At 35.1% G+C, this 15,097-nt stretch overlaps 1 protein-coding gene and 1 pseudogene across 2 annotated transcripts in view; both read left to right on the top strand.

The window, feature by feature from the left end:
• Positions 1-15,097, top strand: part of SMC5 (structural maintenance of chromosomes 5) — a 105,312-nt gene that overhangs the window by 56,481 nt on the left and 33,734 nt on the right. The window contains exons 9-11 of the mRNA XM_082657095.1: positions 2,790-3,045; positions 5,973-6,127; positions 10,735-10,848. Coding sequence (XP_082513221.1) covers positions 2,790-3,045; positions 5,973-6,127; positions 10,735-10,848 — 525 coding nt within the window. The remainder of the gene's footprint in view (positions 1-2,789; positions 3,046-5,972; positions 6,128-10,734; positions 10,849-15,097) is intronic.
• On the top strand, positions 6,751-8,104 carry LOC309823712 (ferritin heavy chain-like; annotated as a pseudogene). The gene is made up of 2 exons: positions 6,751-6,768; positions 7,622-8,104. The product of its transcript is annotated as a ferritin heavy chain-like (transcript).

Here is a 15,097-nt window from a genome sequence, read left to right as displayed (position 1 = left end):
AAGTACTCTGATCAGAGTACTCTGACTTTAACACTGCTGTTAATGAAATATGAGACAGGGTCATTAGCTGGGTGAGTAGAGAGCCTTTAGCAATATAAGATTGAGGAAGGAGGAAAAGATGTGAATTCATCTCAGAATGAGAACATACATTTATTAGAAAAATATAGTAGGTTTTTCTGAGAGTTCTGAGTGCCTCTTTAAGTTTTGTGGCCATAAATTTGAAGTAAGACCTGTTTTCAAGAGTTTCTCCAATTAGTTTAGTTGTTTAGATACAGATAAATAGAAAATATTTATTTAGGTTTAATAAGGACTAAGCTTTTTCCTTTGCTAATGTGAGATAGGAATGGTGGAGGGTCAAGAGGCTTTTGCAAGGGAGTGATTCTAGAGTTGTGGAACCTCAGCCAGTTAAGGAAAGGAATGAGGGGGATGGTGGATTGTGAAAAGATAGTAGGGTCAGTGGATTACAGGACCCTGTGCAGTCAAAGGATAGTTGCAGTAGGAAGACCATAGTAAGTAAAAATGTAAGGAAAGGAGATGGTGATCAAAGAGTAGGATTGTGGAAATAGTTTTCAGAGGTGGTATGATTTTTGGTGATCTACATGATCTAGTCAGAGATATAACTATAGATATAATCTAATATAACTGTAGGAGAAGGTGGCTGAGGTGGTGTTTAGGAAAAGACAGTTGAAGAAGTCAAGGAGCACAGAGGCCAAAGAGTTAGACTGATTTTCTGTATGTATGTTGGAGTTCCATTATGGCCAGCATAATGATGGAGAGAAAGACAGTGAGTCATGTGCTAAAGGCATCAATGAATGAAGAGGGTGAGGAAAGACTTTGAGGGGGGTAGTTAACATAGCAAAGATAATGGGTGTTAAAGTCTGATCATATGATCTTCAAAGATCTGAAGTGGGGCTCAATTAACGGAGGAAGTAGTACAGTGGAGATTGATGAGGACACCCTCCCCACTTCTGAGTCCTGAAGTGCTCTGAAGAATTATGGGAGGAAAAGGTCACCATTTGAAAGGTCTCTAGGGAGAAGTATCTTCCAGGAATAGCCAAGTTTTAGCTAGAACAATAAGAGAGAGCATTCAGAGAAATTGAAGATAGAGAGCAGTAATGGGGATGGTATCCTAGCGAACATGCATGATCCAGGAGGCTTGGACTTACTGTGCCTGAGCTAAACATGGTGTGATGGAATTAGTTAGTTATGGTAGTTTTTTGGATGAAGGTGGCAAATGAGTTAAAGTTAGAACTCAGAAAATTTAGCTAGGACATGGGACCATCAAGCTGCTTTTCAGTTTTTCAGGTCAACGTCAGACAAAGACCTCTTGATATAAAATTTATTCAGCAGCCCAGTGATTTTTGGTAGCTTGGTGGTCTCTATTTTTCTGGGATTGTAGCGGTTATATTTGTTAAATTTCTTGTCCCTTTTTGATGGACTTAGACTTCCTCATGTGTTTGGTGATTCTTAATTCTCTGTCTCCCGTGACATGCCAGTTTATTCTTCTAAAAGCCTTGGACTCCATGGGTTTCCTGGCTGAACACTGTGGCTTCTTGTCTGCTTCCTTCTTTTGGGCTCATTGAACATTGTTAATTTTCAGTCACACACACACAGTGTTAATTCTTTCAAACATAATATTTTATCTTTCACTTCTGCATGTTTGTTATAGGAGAGGAGATTTTGGCATGTATTCAGTTCATTATCTTGACACTGTCAAAGCTAAACTTTTAGAAAAGAAAATTGATTATAACCCAAATTTCCAACCGTAGGGAATGGGATAGAATGTGGTATATCTATATAAAAGAACATTATGTAGGTATTAAATTTTTGTTTTGCAAGGACATGGAGGTAATGAGAAACTGCTCTCGATAAATTTTTAGTGATGCCATTCGCTAAAACGTATATGCTCTATTGATGGATATAGGCTGGCATTAAAATGTAAATGTTTAAGGACCTCAAGATTTTAGGTGTTTTTTATTTGTTTTAAGTTTCTATATTTTTCATATTTTCTATATTGAATATGTCATAATATACATTTATAATGGGGAGGAAGAGGGAGTAAATTTGACTTGGAAAGAAAGGTAACTAATAAGCAAATTATATGATACGATAACCTTATCTAATTTAACACAAAATTCTATTTTTGCAAAAAATACATTGGGTGTATGCATCTGTGTCTTGAAGAAAATCATAACTCTGTCTTAGGTAGACCATGTATGGTTTTGATAAAAATTCCACTGGTAAGTTGCATGATCTGGTTTTTTTTAATGACTTACCCTGAATATAAACATACAGATTGAGGATTAAAATCTCAAAATACTAATTTGAAGTGCTAGTAGAAAATAATTTAATGGAAAGAAAATAGTTTATTGTGGTTTTAAACTAGTAGGGTGACATAATCTTCACCATCATTTCTATTGCTGGTTTATTGAAAGTCTGTGGTATACCATGTGACTGTTTTCAGTTTTATGATATATAGTATGTGAAATCTTCCTATAAATATTTAGAAATCTGCTGATTGGCTTTATAAATATTTCGTTTATTTAGCAAATATTTACTGAATGCTAACTATATGCTAACCACTGCCCTAGGTACTTGGAATGTATTGCTGAACAAATAAAGAGACAGGTGGTCTGGTAGGAGTAACAGTTTAATTCTAATAGGATACCTTTTAGTGAGAAAAAAACCCATGTTCTTAGGTTGTTTGCATTTTTAAAACTGTTTTACTAAAGCCTAATAAACCAGGAGAAAAAACAATCTCCAGTGCTAACCTGCTTTTGTTTTATTAGATTGAGGACCTTCAGCAGGCTTTAACAGTAAAACAAAATGAAGAGCATGATCGACAGAGGAGAATAAGTAATACCCGCAAAATGATAGAAGATTTGCAAAATGAACTGAAGACCACAGAAAACTGTGAGAACCTTCAACCCCAAATTGATGCCATTACAAATGATCTGAGACGAGTTCAAGATGAAAAGGCATTATGTGAAGGCGAGATAATTGATAAGCGTAGAGAGAGGGAAACTCTAGAGAAGGAGAAGAGGAGTAAGTTTTTTGTTTTGTTTTTTTTTTAACATCTTTATTGGGGTATAATTGCTTTACAATGGTGTGTTAGTTTCTGCTTTATAACAAAGTGAATCCGTCATACATAAACATATGTTCCCATATGTCTTCCCTCTTGCGTCTCCCTCCTTCCCACCCTCCCTATCCCACCCCTCCAGGCTGTCACAAAGCACCGAGCCAATATCCCTGTGCCATGCGGCTGCTTCCCACTAGCTATCTACCTTACTACGTTTGTTAGTGTGTATATGTCCATGACTCTCTCTCGCCCTGTCACAGCTCACCCTTCCCCCTCCCCATAACCTCAAGTCCGTTCTCTAGGAGGTCTGCGTCTTTATTCCTGCCTTACCCCTAGGTTCTTCATGACATTTTTTTTCTTAAATTCCATATATATGTGTTAGCATACGGTATTTGTCTTTTTCTTTCTGACTTACTTCACTCTGTATGACAGACTCTAGGTCTATCCACCTCATTACAAATAGCTCAATTTCGTTTCTTTTTATGGCTGAGTAATATTCCATTGTATATATGTGCCACATCTTCTTTATCCATTCATCCGATGATGGGCACTTAGGTTGTTTCCATCTCCGGGCTATTGTAAATAGAGCTGCAATGAACATTTTGGTACATGACTCTTTTGGAATTTTGGTTTTCTCAGGGTATATGCCCAGTAGTGGGATTGCTGGGTCATATGGTAGTTCTATTTGTAGTTTTTTAAGGAACCTCCATACTGTTCTCCATAGTGGCTGAACCAATTCACATTCCCACCAGCAGTGCAAGAGTGTTCCCTTTTCTCCACACCCTCTCCAGCATTTATTGTTTCTAGATTTTTTGATGATGGCCATTCTGACTGGTGTGAGATGATATCTCATTGTCGTTTTGATTTTCATTTCTCTAATGATTAATGATGTTGAGCATTCTTTCATGTGTTTGTTGGCAGTCTGTATATCTTCTTTGGAGAAATGTCTATTTAGGTCTTCTGCCCATTTTTGGATTGGGTTGTTTGTTTTTTTGTTATTGAGCTGCATGAGCTGCTTGTAAATTTTGGAGATTAATCCTTTGTCGGTTGCTTCATTTGCAAATATTTTCTCCCATTCTGAGTTTTTTTAAACTTACAGTGAAGACATGTTTATAAAATGGAGATATGTCTCTGTTGATGGGCTTTCTTCTTCCCCTGATCATGTCTCTAAATGTTCATGTCTGCTTGTTGAGGAAGCTCAGTTCAGTTCTTCCATTTTAGTGTCTTAATTACCTATATCTATTGTATAACGATTTGCCGCAAGCAGACCGTTGTCTTATGTCAGATTTTGGCAGTTGATTTAATTCTCTAAAAATACTTTGCTTTATTTTCTTTACAGTCACTCACTTTTCTGTTTTTTCTCAGGTCAAATTTAAGCTCTTCATTCTAGCCTTCATAATCTTCCATTAGCTTTGCTCCTTGAAGCCTGTCCAATTTCATCTTTTTTTTTCTTTGCTATAGACCATGTGGCTAGATCTGTAGCATTATTCAGTTAGAGGAGATCTTACATTCTGTCTGCTCAGTATATATGACTAAGGTCAGTTAGTAAAAAAATTTGTTTATATGTTTAGCAAAATGCTAGGTGTATGGTTTAAAAAAAATAATAACACTAGACAAGAAGGGTGGCCCAGTGCCTTTCCAACTTCCAGACCCACTGTCAAGAGTAAGCACTCTTAACTATTTCAGTAACTTTTTCTAATAGTCTTTCATATATCTTAATCATATTTTTATTTTACCATGTCTTGGTTAATCAACTTTAGATATCATCTTTTAATATTTTGTTGCTTCAGATGTGGATTTCAACTCATGACACCTCCCCTACCTATTATTGTAATTGCCCAAATGGGATTATTATATTAATATTAGTAATCATTAACATTTATTAATGTTTATTACCAATAATATTCTTTTTTTTGTCATTTAATATTTGTTGATAATGCTTGAATGCACATTTATAAGCTAAAAATACTGATACTCCTAGCCTTTCTTTTTACTTTCCTCCCTTTAATTCTTTAATATGTACTCTGGTTTTTATAGTTTAAAGGCTGAAAACATACTTTATTGAGAACCATAATTAAGTTTTATATGGTCTGTTTATGGGTTGATTCTACTAGCTAGAAATATTAAGTATTATTTATGTTATTACAACAAGAAAACTTGCTCACAGCAGAGCCAAGTAGTGCATTATGATCTAATTTCTGTTCATTGATAATTTTTTTTTAGGATTTTAATTTACCATTTTTTAGAAACACCATTTACTTTAGCATTTCCTTAAATTGGGAAAAAAATTATCAAGCATTCTCTTGAGTTCTGAGACCTTCCATCCTCCTCCCAGCTAAACTGATTGTTCTCAAGGTCTCCTTATGGCTGTTACCTAGGACTTCTCTCACACCTTTTCTGTGTTGAATAAAAAGCTATTCCTGAATTCTGTGTCTTCATTTTTCTTAAATTACTTCCTTGTTTTGTAAGAGTACATCTTCACATAACCTGCTAAGAAGAGATATTTGGGAATTAATTTGAGTCTTTGCATCCCTGAAAAATCTTTACTTCATTATCCCCTTTTTTATTTTGATGTTATAAAAATCTAACTTGAAAATAGTTTTTCTTTCAGAATCCTGAAGGCCTGTTGCCATTGTCTTTTGATAGGAAATCTAGTGTTTTCTCATTATTTTGTATGTGACCTATTTATTTTTGGTAGTTTAAAGATCATCTTTTATCCCAGGTGTTTAGAAACTTAAGAATGATTTGTCCAGGGTGGGTCTTTTTCACTGTGTTGGGTACTTGCTGAGTGGTGTTTATAACCTTTAGATCTAAGATACTCTTTTATGTTATTAATAGATTATTTCACTAATTAAAGTGTTCAGAGGAATAATGCTTTATTTTCCAATTTTAGGTGTGGCTGATCATATTGTGCGTTTTGACAACCTTTTGAATCAAAAGGAAGATAAGCTGAGACAGAGATACCGTGACACATATGATGCTGTTTTATGGCTGAGAAATAACAGAGACAAATTTAAGCAAAGAGTCTGTGAACCCATAATGCTCACGGTAAGAAATTTGTTCATCTTAGTAGTATCTGTTATTTTATTATTGTAATCATTGTAGGTTTTGTTGTTTTAAGAATTCTTAGTCTTGTTAACACCCTGCTTTTCCATTAGTAGACTTGTGGCATCTGGTATGCTGCTGAATCCATACATGAGCTTTTTAAAGGGTCCTTGATAATAAACCTATGAACTTTTTCTTGATAGAAGTATGAAACTGGCAACTTATTGACCTAGAATCATGTGTAAACTTGGTTAGCTGGTTTCCTTCTGGCAATTGCTATTCTTTGGTTACAACAGGCAATATATTAAATGCTGCCAAAGGGGTAGAAAACTGCTATAAATAAATACAGTTGATATGGAACACCTGACAGGATAGACAACAAAATCATCTGCTACAAAAATAAAGCATTCTGAGGATTCTGAGAATGAAACCAACAATTTATTGACCTTATAAACATTTGATAAGTCTTATTTGATAAGTCTTATTTGATAAGTCTTATTTGATAAGTCTTATCATGAGTCATCAAGAATAGGGCAAGCTGTATTTAGTAAATCATTTAATGAAATGTGGGTGTGGATTTACTAGGAAAATTTCCATCTAAAATATTTTAAATGGTAAGTTGGGCCATGAGAAGGAATGAAAAAGTAAAACCCACATTCTTTGCTAATGACATGTTTTATACACACACACACACACACACACACTTAAAACTTCAAAATGATAAAAGGATTATTTTTGCTAGATGATTTTTTTTTTTTTGGAAAGAATTCACTGTAGATCCTTGTAGGATTCATGAAAAGTTCTATATTCTGTAACTCCTGTTTATATTATGCTTTATTCAAAGTCATTTCATATAGTTTGCATTATATTAGCAAAATTAGTGTGCATAATACTGTATTCTCTTCTTGCTCAGGTATGAATCATTAGAATATTTTTGCTCGATCAAGAAGGGAATACCTATTTTGGATGCAGACATTACTGTTTTGATTAATCCAGTAAGGATTGAAAGAAAACACAAGAAGAAATACTGTGACCCTTAGTATTATAAATTAGAATGCAAGTGTAATTTTCAACAGATTCTTATTAAAGTGCCAAACTCAAAACAATACCTCTGGACTTTATTAGATTTGTCATCCTCTTGTCACTTGATTTCCTGATAGTAGCCTATCACCAAGTCAGGTTACTAGCTGGCATATATTTACTTTTTAAATTACATTTGAGTCTGAGATAAAGGGAGATACTCTGTTATCTTACCCTTCCTGGAACAACCTTTTACTTTTACTACCACCTTCTTCCAACTGTATCCTGCCCATACACTTACCTAACCCTTCAAAATCTAGTTGAAATGCATTGTACCACCTCCATAGGCCTTTAAAATGTTGCCATAGGTCTCTATTTACTAATATAAAGGGACATTTATGATATGTTAATGACTTATAAAACAGATTACAGGATAGGGTATATAGAAAGATTTCATTTTTAAAAATTGTGAAACAGGAGTCTGCCATCAACCACCAGAACATCTTGGAAAGCTACACCTCCTATGTCTACCTGTCCATGTCTTACTACTTTGTAAAGATGTGGCTCTGAAGAACTTTGCCAGATATTTTCTTCACCAATCTCATGAGGAGAAGGAGCTCGCTAAGAAGCTGATGAAGGTTCAGAACCAACAAGGGGCCAAATCTTCCTTCAGGATATCAGGAAACCAGACAATGAATGCAATGGAGTGTGTATTACACTTGGAAAAAATTGTGAATCAGTCACTACTGTAAATGCACAAACTGACCAGTGACAAAAATGACCCCTTCTTCTCAGAGAAGTGTGACTTCTCTGAGACTCATTACCTAAACGAGCAGGTGAAATTCATCAAAAAAATAGATGACTGTGTAACCAACTTATACAAGATATGGGCCCCAGAATCTGATATGGCAGAATGTCTCTGATAAATGCACCCTGGGGGAGAGTGATAACGAGAGCTAAGTCCTATGCTGGCTTATCCATAACTATAAAAAAAGATGACTTCCTATGGTGATATTGGGATTACTTTACCCTTTCTGTAAGTTGTAGCAAACACCCACTTTATTTTTTTTTTCATTTGTACCATTCCTTACAACAAAGTATTGAGTTGGCCAAAAAGTTCCTTTGAGTTTTAAGTAAAAACACATTTTTCATTTTCACCAATAACATTATTGAACAACGTATTCACCCTTTTGTTCCACTACCTTTTATCATTTTTCAGGCGACTTCATAATTCCGTCTTCCAAAAACTTTCTATCTTTTTGAGCAAAGAACTGTTCTAGGTGCCTTTTACAGTCTCCCAGGGAATTGAAAATTTTTCCATTAAGAGAATTTTGTAAAGACTGAAATAAATGGAAATCCAAAGGTGCAATGTCTGGTGAATATGGCAGATGAATCAGAACTTCCCAGCCAAGCAATAAGCATTTTTGCCTGGTCATCAAAGAAACATGCCATCTTGCATTATCCTGATGGAAGATTATGCATTTTCTGTTGACTAACTCCGGACGCTTTTCGCCAAGTGCCGCTTTCAGTTGGTTGAATTCGGGGCAGTACTTGTTGGAATTAATCGTGTGGTTTTCCGGAAGGAGCTCGTAATAGAGGACTCCCTTCCAATCCCACCATATACACAACATCACCTTCTTTGGATGAAGACCGGCCTTTTGTGTGGTTGGTGGTGGTTCATTTCACTTGCCGCACAGTCTCTCCTGTTCCACATTATTGTACAGTATCCACTTTTCATGGCCCATCACAATTTTTTTAAAAAACAGAACGTTTTCATCACGTTTAAGTAGAGAATCACATGCAGAAATACGGTCAAGAAGGTTTTTTTCACTTAACTTATGTGGAACCCAAACATCAAAGCGATGAACATAACCAAGCTGATGCAAATGATTTTCAACACTTGATTTGGATACTATGAGTATGTCGGCTATCTCCTGCTTGGTATAAAGTCAGTTGTTCTCAATTAATGTCTCGATTTGATAGCTGTCAACTTCAACTGGTCTACCCGACTGTGGAGCATTGTCCAGCGAGAAATCTCCAGCACGAAACTTCGCACACCACTTTTGACACATTCAGTCAGTCATAGCACCTTCTCCATATGCTGCACAAATCTTTTTTTTGCATTTCAGTTGCGTTTTTACCTTTCTTAAAATAATAAAGAATAATATGCCGAAAATGTTGCTTTTTTCTTCCATCTTCAATATTAAAATGGCTACACAAAAATTCACCAATTTTGATTTTTTTTTTAAATACACGCTGATATGACAGCTGTCACAATATAGTCTAACAAAGTTGTTTTGAACAAAGTTAAAGACAACTAAGCACTAGAGCCATCTTTTGGAAAAACCAAATGAACTTTCTGGCCAACCCAATAACTTGGTACCAAAAAAATTGTGAAACAGGGGCTTCCCTGGTGGCGCAGTGGTTGAGTCCGCCTGCCGATGCAGGGGACACGGGTTCGTGCCCCAGTCCAGGAGGATCCCACATGCCGTGGAGTGGCTGGGCCCGTGAGCCATGGCCGCTGAGCCTGCGCGTCGGGAGCCTGTGCTCTGCAACGGGAGAGGCCACAACAGTGAGAGGCCCGCGTAACGCAAAAAAAAAAAAAAAAAGTGAAACAGTAGACATCTAATGTTTGTAGTGTTTATGTCTGGGTGATGGTATTTTATATGGCTTTGATTTTTTTCATTTGTTTGCTTGTTTTTTTAGTTTTCCCATCTTTCTATACTGATCAATATTCTGTAATTTAAAATAATACCAACATTTATGTGACAAGCAGCCTACTAATTTTTTTTGTTGTATTATTTCTTTTAATCCACATTTAGTCCCTTGAGATATAGACTGTTTTACTCTACCCATTTTAGGATGAAGTAACTAAAGCTTTCAGAGATTTAGGTGGTACTTGATTAAGGTCATACATAGGAATGGAAGTGACATCTGTCTGATCCCAGAGCCCTAGATCTTGAACTATCTTAGTATCTTCCATAGCACTGAGCCTCAAGTGCAAAAATGTCTAACTAGTTAGTATTTTTTGAGTGAGTAATTAAGTTTATGCTCTAGTAGTACAAACCTAGGGTTTCTCTTGAAAGCACCAACAGTTATAATTAATCCATAGCAAGTTTTTTCATTAGTTTCATAAAGTTTTATTTAGGCCTTTGTATTTTTATACTAATTAGTTTTTGCCATAGATAGCATGAATTCCTCTTAAAGATTAAGAAGAAAAATATTAAAAGTTTGGGGACAGATGAGAAATGTTTATACTCAGGTTACAATCTAACCCTATTTCAAATGTTTTCAGTGAGTTGGCCAGAAGGGAACTTTTTATTTCTTAGATGGTATCAAAATCAATATGCATTAGGTGCTGTTAAAGTCTTGGCTTTTGTTTTACTATGTCTTGGACAGTAAATTAAATAGATGTTTAAAAATGTGACTCTTCAATACCAAACTGTTCTTTTTTGGTCTACTTTTTTCTTGAAGATTTATTTAACCTAATTAAATAAATCTAAGTTAAGTATATGTTCTGGTAGTTATGTTCTGGTAGTCACTTTGGGTTTCATGAAAATCAACTTTTATTTTCTTTTTGTTTTGTTTAGATCAATATGAAAGATAACAAAAATGCCAAATATATTGAAAATCATATTCCATCAAATGACTTGAGAGCTTTTGTGTTTGAAAGTCAAGAAGATATGGAGGTTTTCCTCAAAGAGGCAAGTACTGTAATATTTTAATTCACTTCACACTTAGCTTCCAGTGCTTGAGTTTTCAACCTCAACCTAGAGCAAAAAACGGTAACGACCTATTTTACCATCAGTAACTCTTGTGTAAAATTATTCAAATTTGCTAATTTCTTTTGTCTATACCACTGAGGATTGAATTAGTTTTATAAGAGGAACAAGAGCCCATAATTCCATCTTTAACATTTTTTGAAATTACCATTGGGAATTAATATGAAGAGTAATTCTGTCACATTGTTTTAAGAGAAACATCATAATGATGAGACTTTGGTCTTGGACATCCTTTTAGGAAATGTATTGGAATGAACTCCGTTTTTCTTTGGAGGGGAATATAATGTTGCTCATTATAAATAAAAAACTTTAAAAAGAATGAGAATTCTGTATCTGACTAGAAAAACACTACTGACAAAGAATATAAGCCACTGGAAGACATCATGGCTTAGTTAAGAGTATAGACTCTACAGATAGGTACCAGGCTTTGAATTCAGACTTTACTGCTGATTTCAGCAAGTTGACTAAATGTTCTGTGTCTTAATTTCTTCACTATAAAGTGGAGATAATATCTACTTCAAAAGATGGTTGTGATGATTAAATAATTTATTAAATGAAAAAGTTTAGAACAGTTTGTTGGGTACTATTGTTTTTATTATATATTGTTATATATCTGTATAATACATATTGTTAGCTATGTATGTTACTATCCTTGCCAGTAAGATTTCTTTTTCCTTTTGCAATACGCCGTCTACTTTTTAAAAAGCCCTGGAAAGATGAGGTTTAGATTTTGTTTTGTTTAAACTTTTTCTAGTAAGTCTAATTGAGGACAGGACCATGAATCGGCTTAAGTAGTCCTCTATTTCTCTGGTACACAAGTGATTGGAAAGAATCTTTACTTTCTTTGGCTTTTACATATTGCCCTCCTTCTGGTTTGGAGTTGACAGGGAATGTGAATAAAAGATGACTGGATAAAAAAGTTGAATCTACAGAATTATAAAATGGTCTCCAAAAAATTAAGCATTTGTGTTATTTAGAACTATTTAAGCCTAAACAGTGAGTTCTTGAACTGATGTCACTGAAGAAGTAGGTTACTTGGATTACAAGTCTGTGAGACATGACACAGTGTGAAGGGTCTGTCTGGAGTCAGGTGTAATTAGATGATTTCTATTTTGCAAATGGCCAGCTTAGCCTACACTGAGTAACTGGATTTGCCTCAAAAACTCATGCTTCTTCCCCTGTGCTAAGAATTTGAACCATATATTAATAATATGTCAGGTTCTTGGAAATTTGACCTTTTTTTTTTTTTCCTTGTACTGTGACAACTTTCCATAGGGGCTCATCATTAGGACTAGAACTTCCTCTTACATGTATCACTTTTTGTATGTATATTTTAAATTTTGAAATATATTGTATATAACCTCCTCCTGTAATTATATCTACTAGAGTACCATTTCCCATCCTTCAGTAACTTACAAACCTTCTTCATGGTGTTTGCCATTTCTGCATACTACCGTGTACTACCATTACAATTTTTTGCCATATCTGGGTACTAACTATATTATTATTTAAAATTTTTCTTTAAATCACTTCACTTGTTACTGAAATGAAATATTCTGAAAGGAAGTATAATGTCATTACCAACTTAGAAAAACAAATAATTTACATTACAGTAAAGACTGTAAAGGCAGTGTTAGTAAATCCTAGATCTGTACTGTTGCTTCTCAAAAGCAGATGATATGATTTTTTTAAAAGGAGGTAATAAGGAGTTAAAGACATAATGACACTGTATGTAACTTACTCATTGGTATGATTGAAAGGGAATTGAAAAGGAAATTACTTTCTCATTGTATAATTCAATTTTATTTAGTGTAGCCACTAAATAGATTTTTAAAACTTAAATGAATTCTGCATACTAGTATCATTGATACATTGACTCGTGGCCAATATTGTTTCATTATACCTCCACTCTATTTTTTTTAATAATTTATTTTGATATAACTTCAAACTTATAGAAAAGTTGCAAGAGTCATACATATGCTCCTATATACCTTTTACCCAGATTTCCAATAATTATTCACATTTTGCCCTATTTGCTTTATTGATTTTTTCATTTTTTTAATTTATGGAGTATAGTTGATTAACAGTGTTGTGTTAGTTTCAGGTATACTGCAAAAGTGATTCGGTTATGCACATACATGTATCTATTCTTTTTCGAATTCTTTTCCCATTTAGGTTATCACAGAGTATTGAGTAGAGTTCCCTGGGCTATACAGTAGGTTCTTGTTGGTTGTGTATTTTAAATATAGCAGTGTGTACATGTCAATCCCAAACTGCTAATCTATCCCTCCCCCCCACCCTTTCCCCTTGGTAACCATAAATTCATTCTCTAAGTCTGTAAGTCTGTTTCTGTTTTGTAAATAAGTTCATATGTATCAATTTTTTTTAGATTCTACATAAAGCCATATCATATGATATTTGTCTTTCTCTGTCTGACTGACTTCACTTAGTATGATAATCTCCAGGTCCATCCATGTTGCTGCAAATGGCATTATTTCATTCTTTTTAATGGCTGAGTAATATTCCATTGTATATATGTACCACATCTTCTTTATCCATTCATCTGTTGATGGACATTTAGGTTGCTTCCATGTCTTGGCTATTGTAAGTAGTGCTGCAGTGAACATTGGGGTGCATGTATCCTTTCGAACCATGGTTTCCTCTGGATATATGCCCAGGAGTGGGATTGCTGAATCATATGATAGCTCTAATTTTAGTTTCTTAAGGAACCTCCATACTGTTCTCCATAGTGGCTGTACCAATTTACATTCCCACCAACAGTGCAAAAGGGTTCCCTTTTTTCCACACCCTCTCCAGCATTTATTGTTTGTTGACTTTCTGATGATGGCCATACTGACTGGTGTGAGGTGATGTTTCTTTTTTTAAAATATATGTATTTGTTTATTTATTTATTTTTGGCTGCATTGGGTCTTTGTTGCTGTGTGCGGGCTTTTCTCTAGTTGGGGCAAGCAGGGGCTACTCTTCGTTGCGGTGCACAGGCTTCTCGTTGCGATGGCTTCTCTTGTTGGGGAGCATGGGCTCTAGGCACGCAGGCTTCAGTACTTACGGCACGTGGGCTCAGTAGTTGTGTCTCGTGGGCTCTAGAGTGCAGGCTTAGTAGTTGTGGCACATGGGCTTAGTTGCTCCACAGCATGTGGGATCTTCCTGGACCAGGGCTCGAACCCAGGTTCCCTGCATTGGCAGGCGGATTCTTAACCACTGTGGCACCAGGGATGTCCTTTTTTTTTTTTTTTTTGAGGTGATATTTCATTTTAGTTTCTAAATGCAAGTCTTCTTTGGAGAAATGTCTGTTTAGGTCTTCTGCCCATTTTTTGATTGGGTTGTTTGTTTTTTTGGTATTGAGCCGCATGAGCTGTTTGTAAATTTTGGAAATTAATCCCTTGTTAATCTCTTTGTTTGCAAATATTTTCTCCCATTCTGTGGGTTATCTTTTCGTTTTGTTTATGGTTTCATTTGCTATGCAAAAGCTTTTGAGTTTGATTAGGTCCCATGCTTATTTTTGTTTTTATTTCCATTACTCTAGGAGACAGCTTGAAAAAGATATTGCTGCGATTTATGTCAAAGAGTGATCTGCCTATATTTTCCTCTAAGAGTTTTATAGTATCTGGTCTTATATTTAGGTCTTTAATCCATTTTGAGTTTATTTATATGTATCTTGTTAAAGAATGTTCTAATTTCATTTTTTCATGTGTAGCTGTCCAGTTCTCCCAGCCCCATTTATTGAAGAGACTGTCTTTTCTCCACTGTATAGTCTTGCCTCCTTTGTTGTAGATTCATTGACCATATGTGTGTGGGTTTATTTCTGGGCTTTCTATCCTGTTCCATTGATCTGTATTTGTTTTTGTGCCAGTACCATACTGTTTTGATGACTGTAGCTTCTTATTGCCATTTTGTTAATTGTTTTGGATTTGTTTTTGTAGGTGTTTTTTCTTCCCTTCCTCTTTTTTTCTCTTGTGATTTGATGACTAACTGTAGTGTTGTGTTTGGATTCCTTATTCTTTTCTGCATGTGTATCTATTGTAGATTTTCAGTGTGCAGTTACCATGAGGTTTTGGTATAGCATTCTATATATAAACAAGATTGTTTTCAGTTGCTGATCTTTTAATTTAAAATGCATTTCCAATATCCTGCCTTTATGCTCTCCTCATAA

The sequence above is a fragment of the Grampus griseus genome, assembly GCF_964374135.1.
Source record: "Grampus griseus genome assembly, chromosome: 6".
Lineage (NCBI taxonomy): Eukaryota > Metazoa > Chordata > Mammalia > Artiodactyla > Delphinidae > Grampus > Grampus griseus.
Note: the sequence above shows the minus strand (reverse complement) of the source record. Positions and strands in the feature narration are given on the sequence as shown.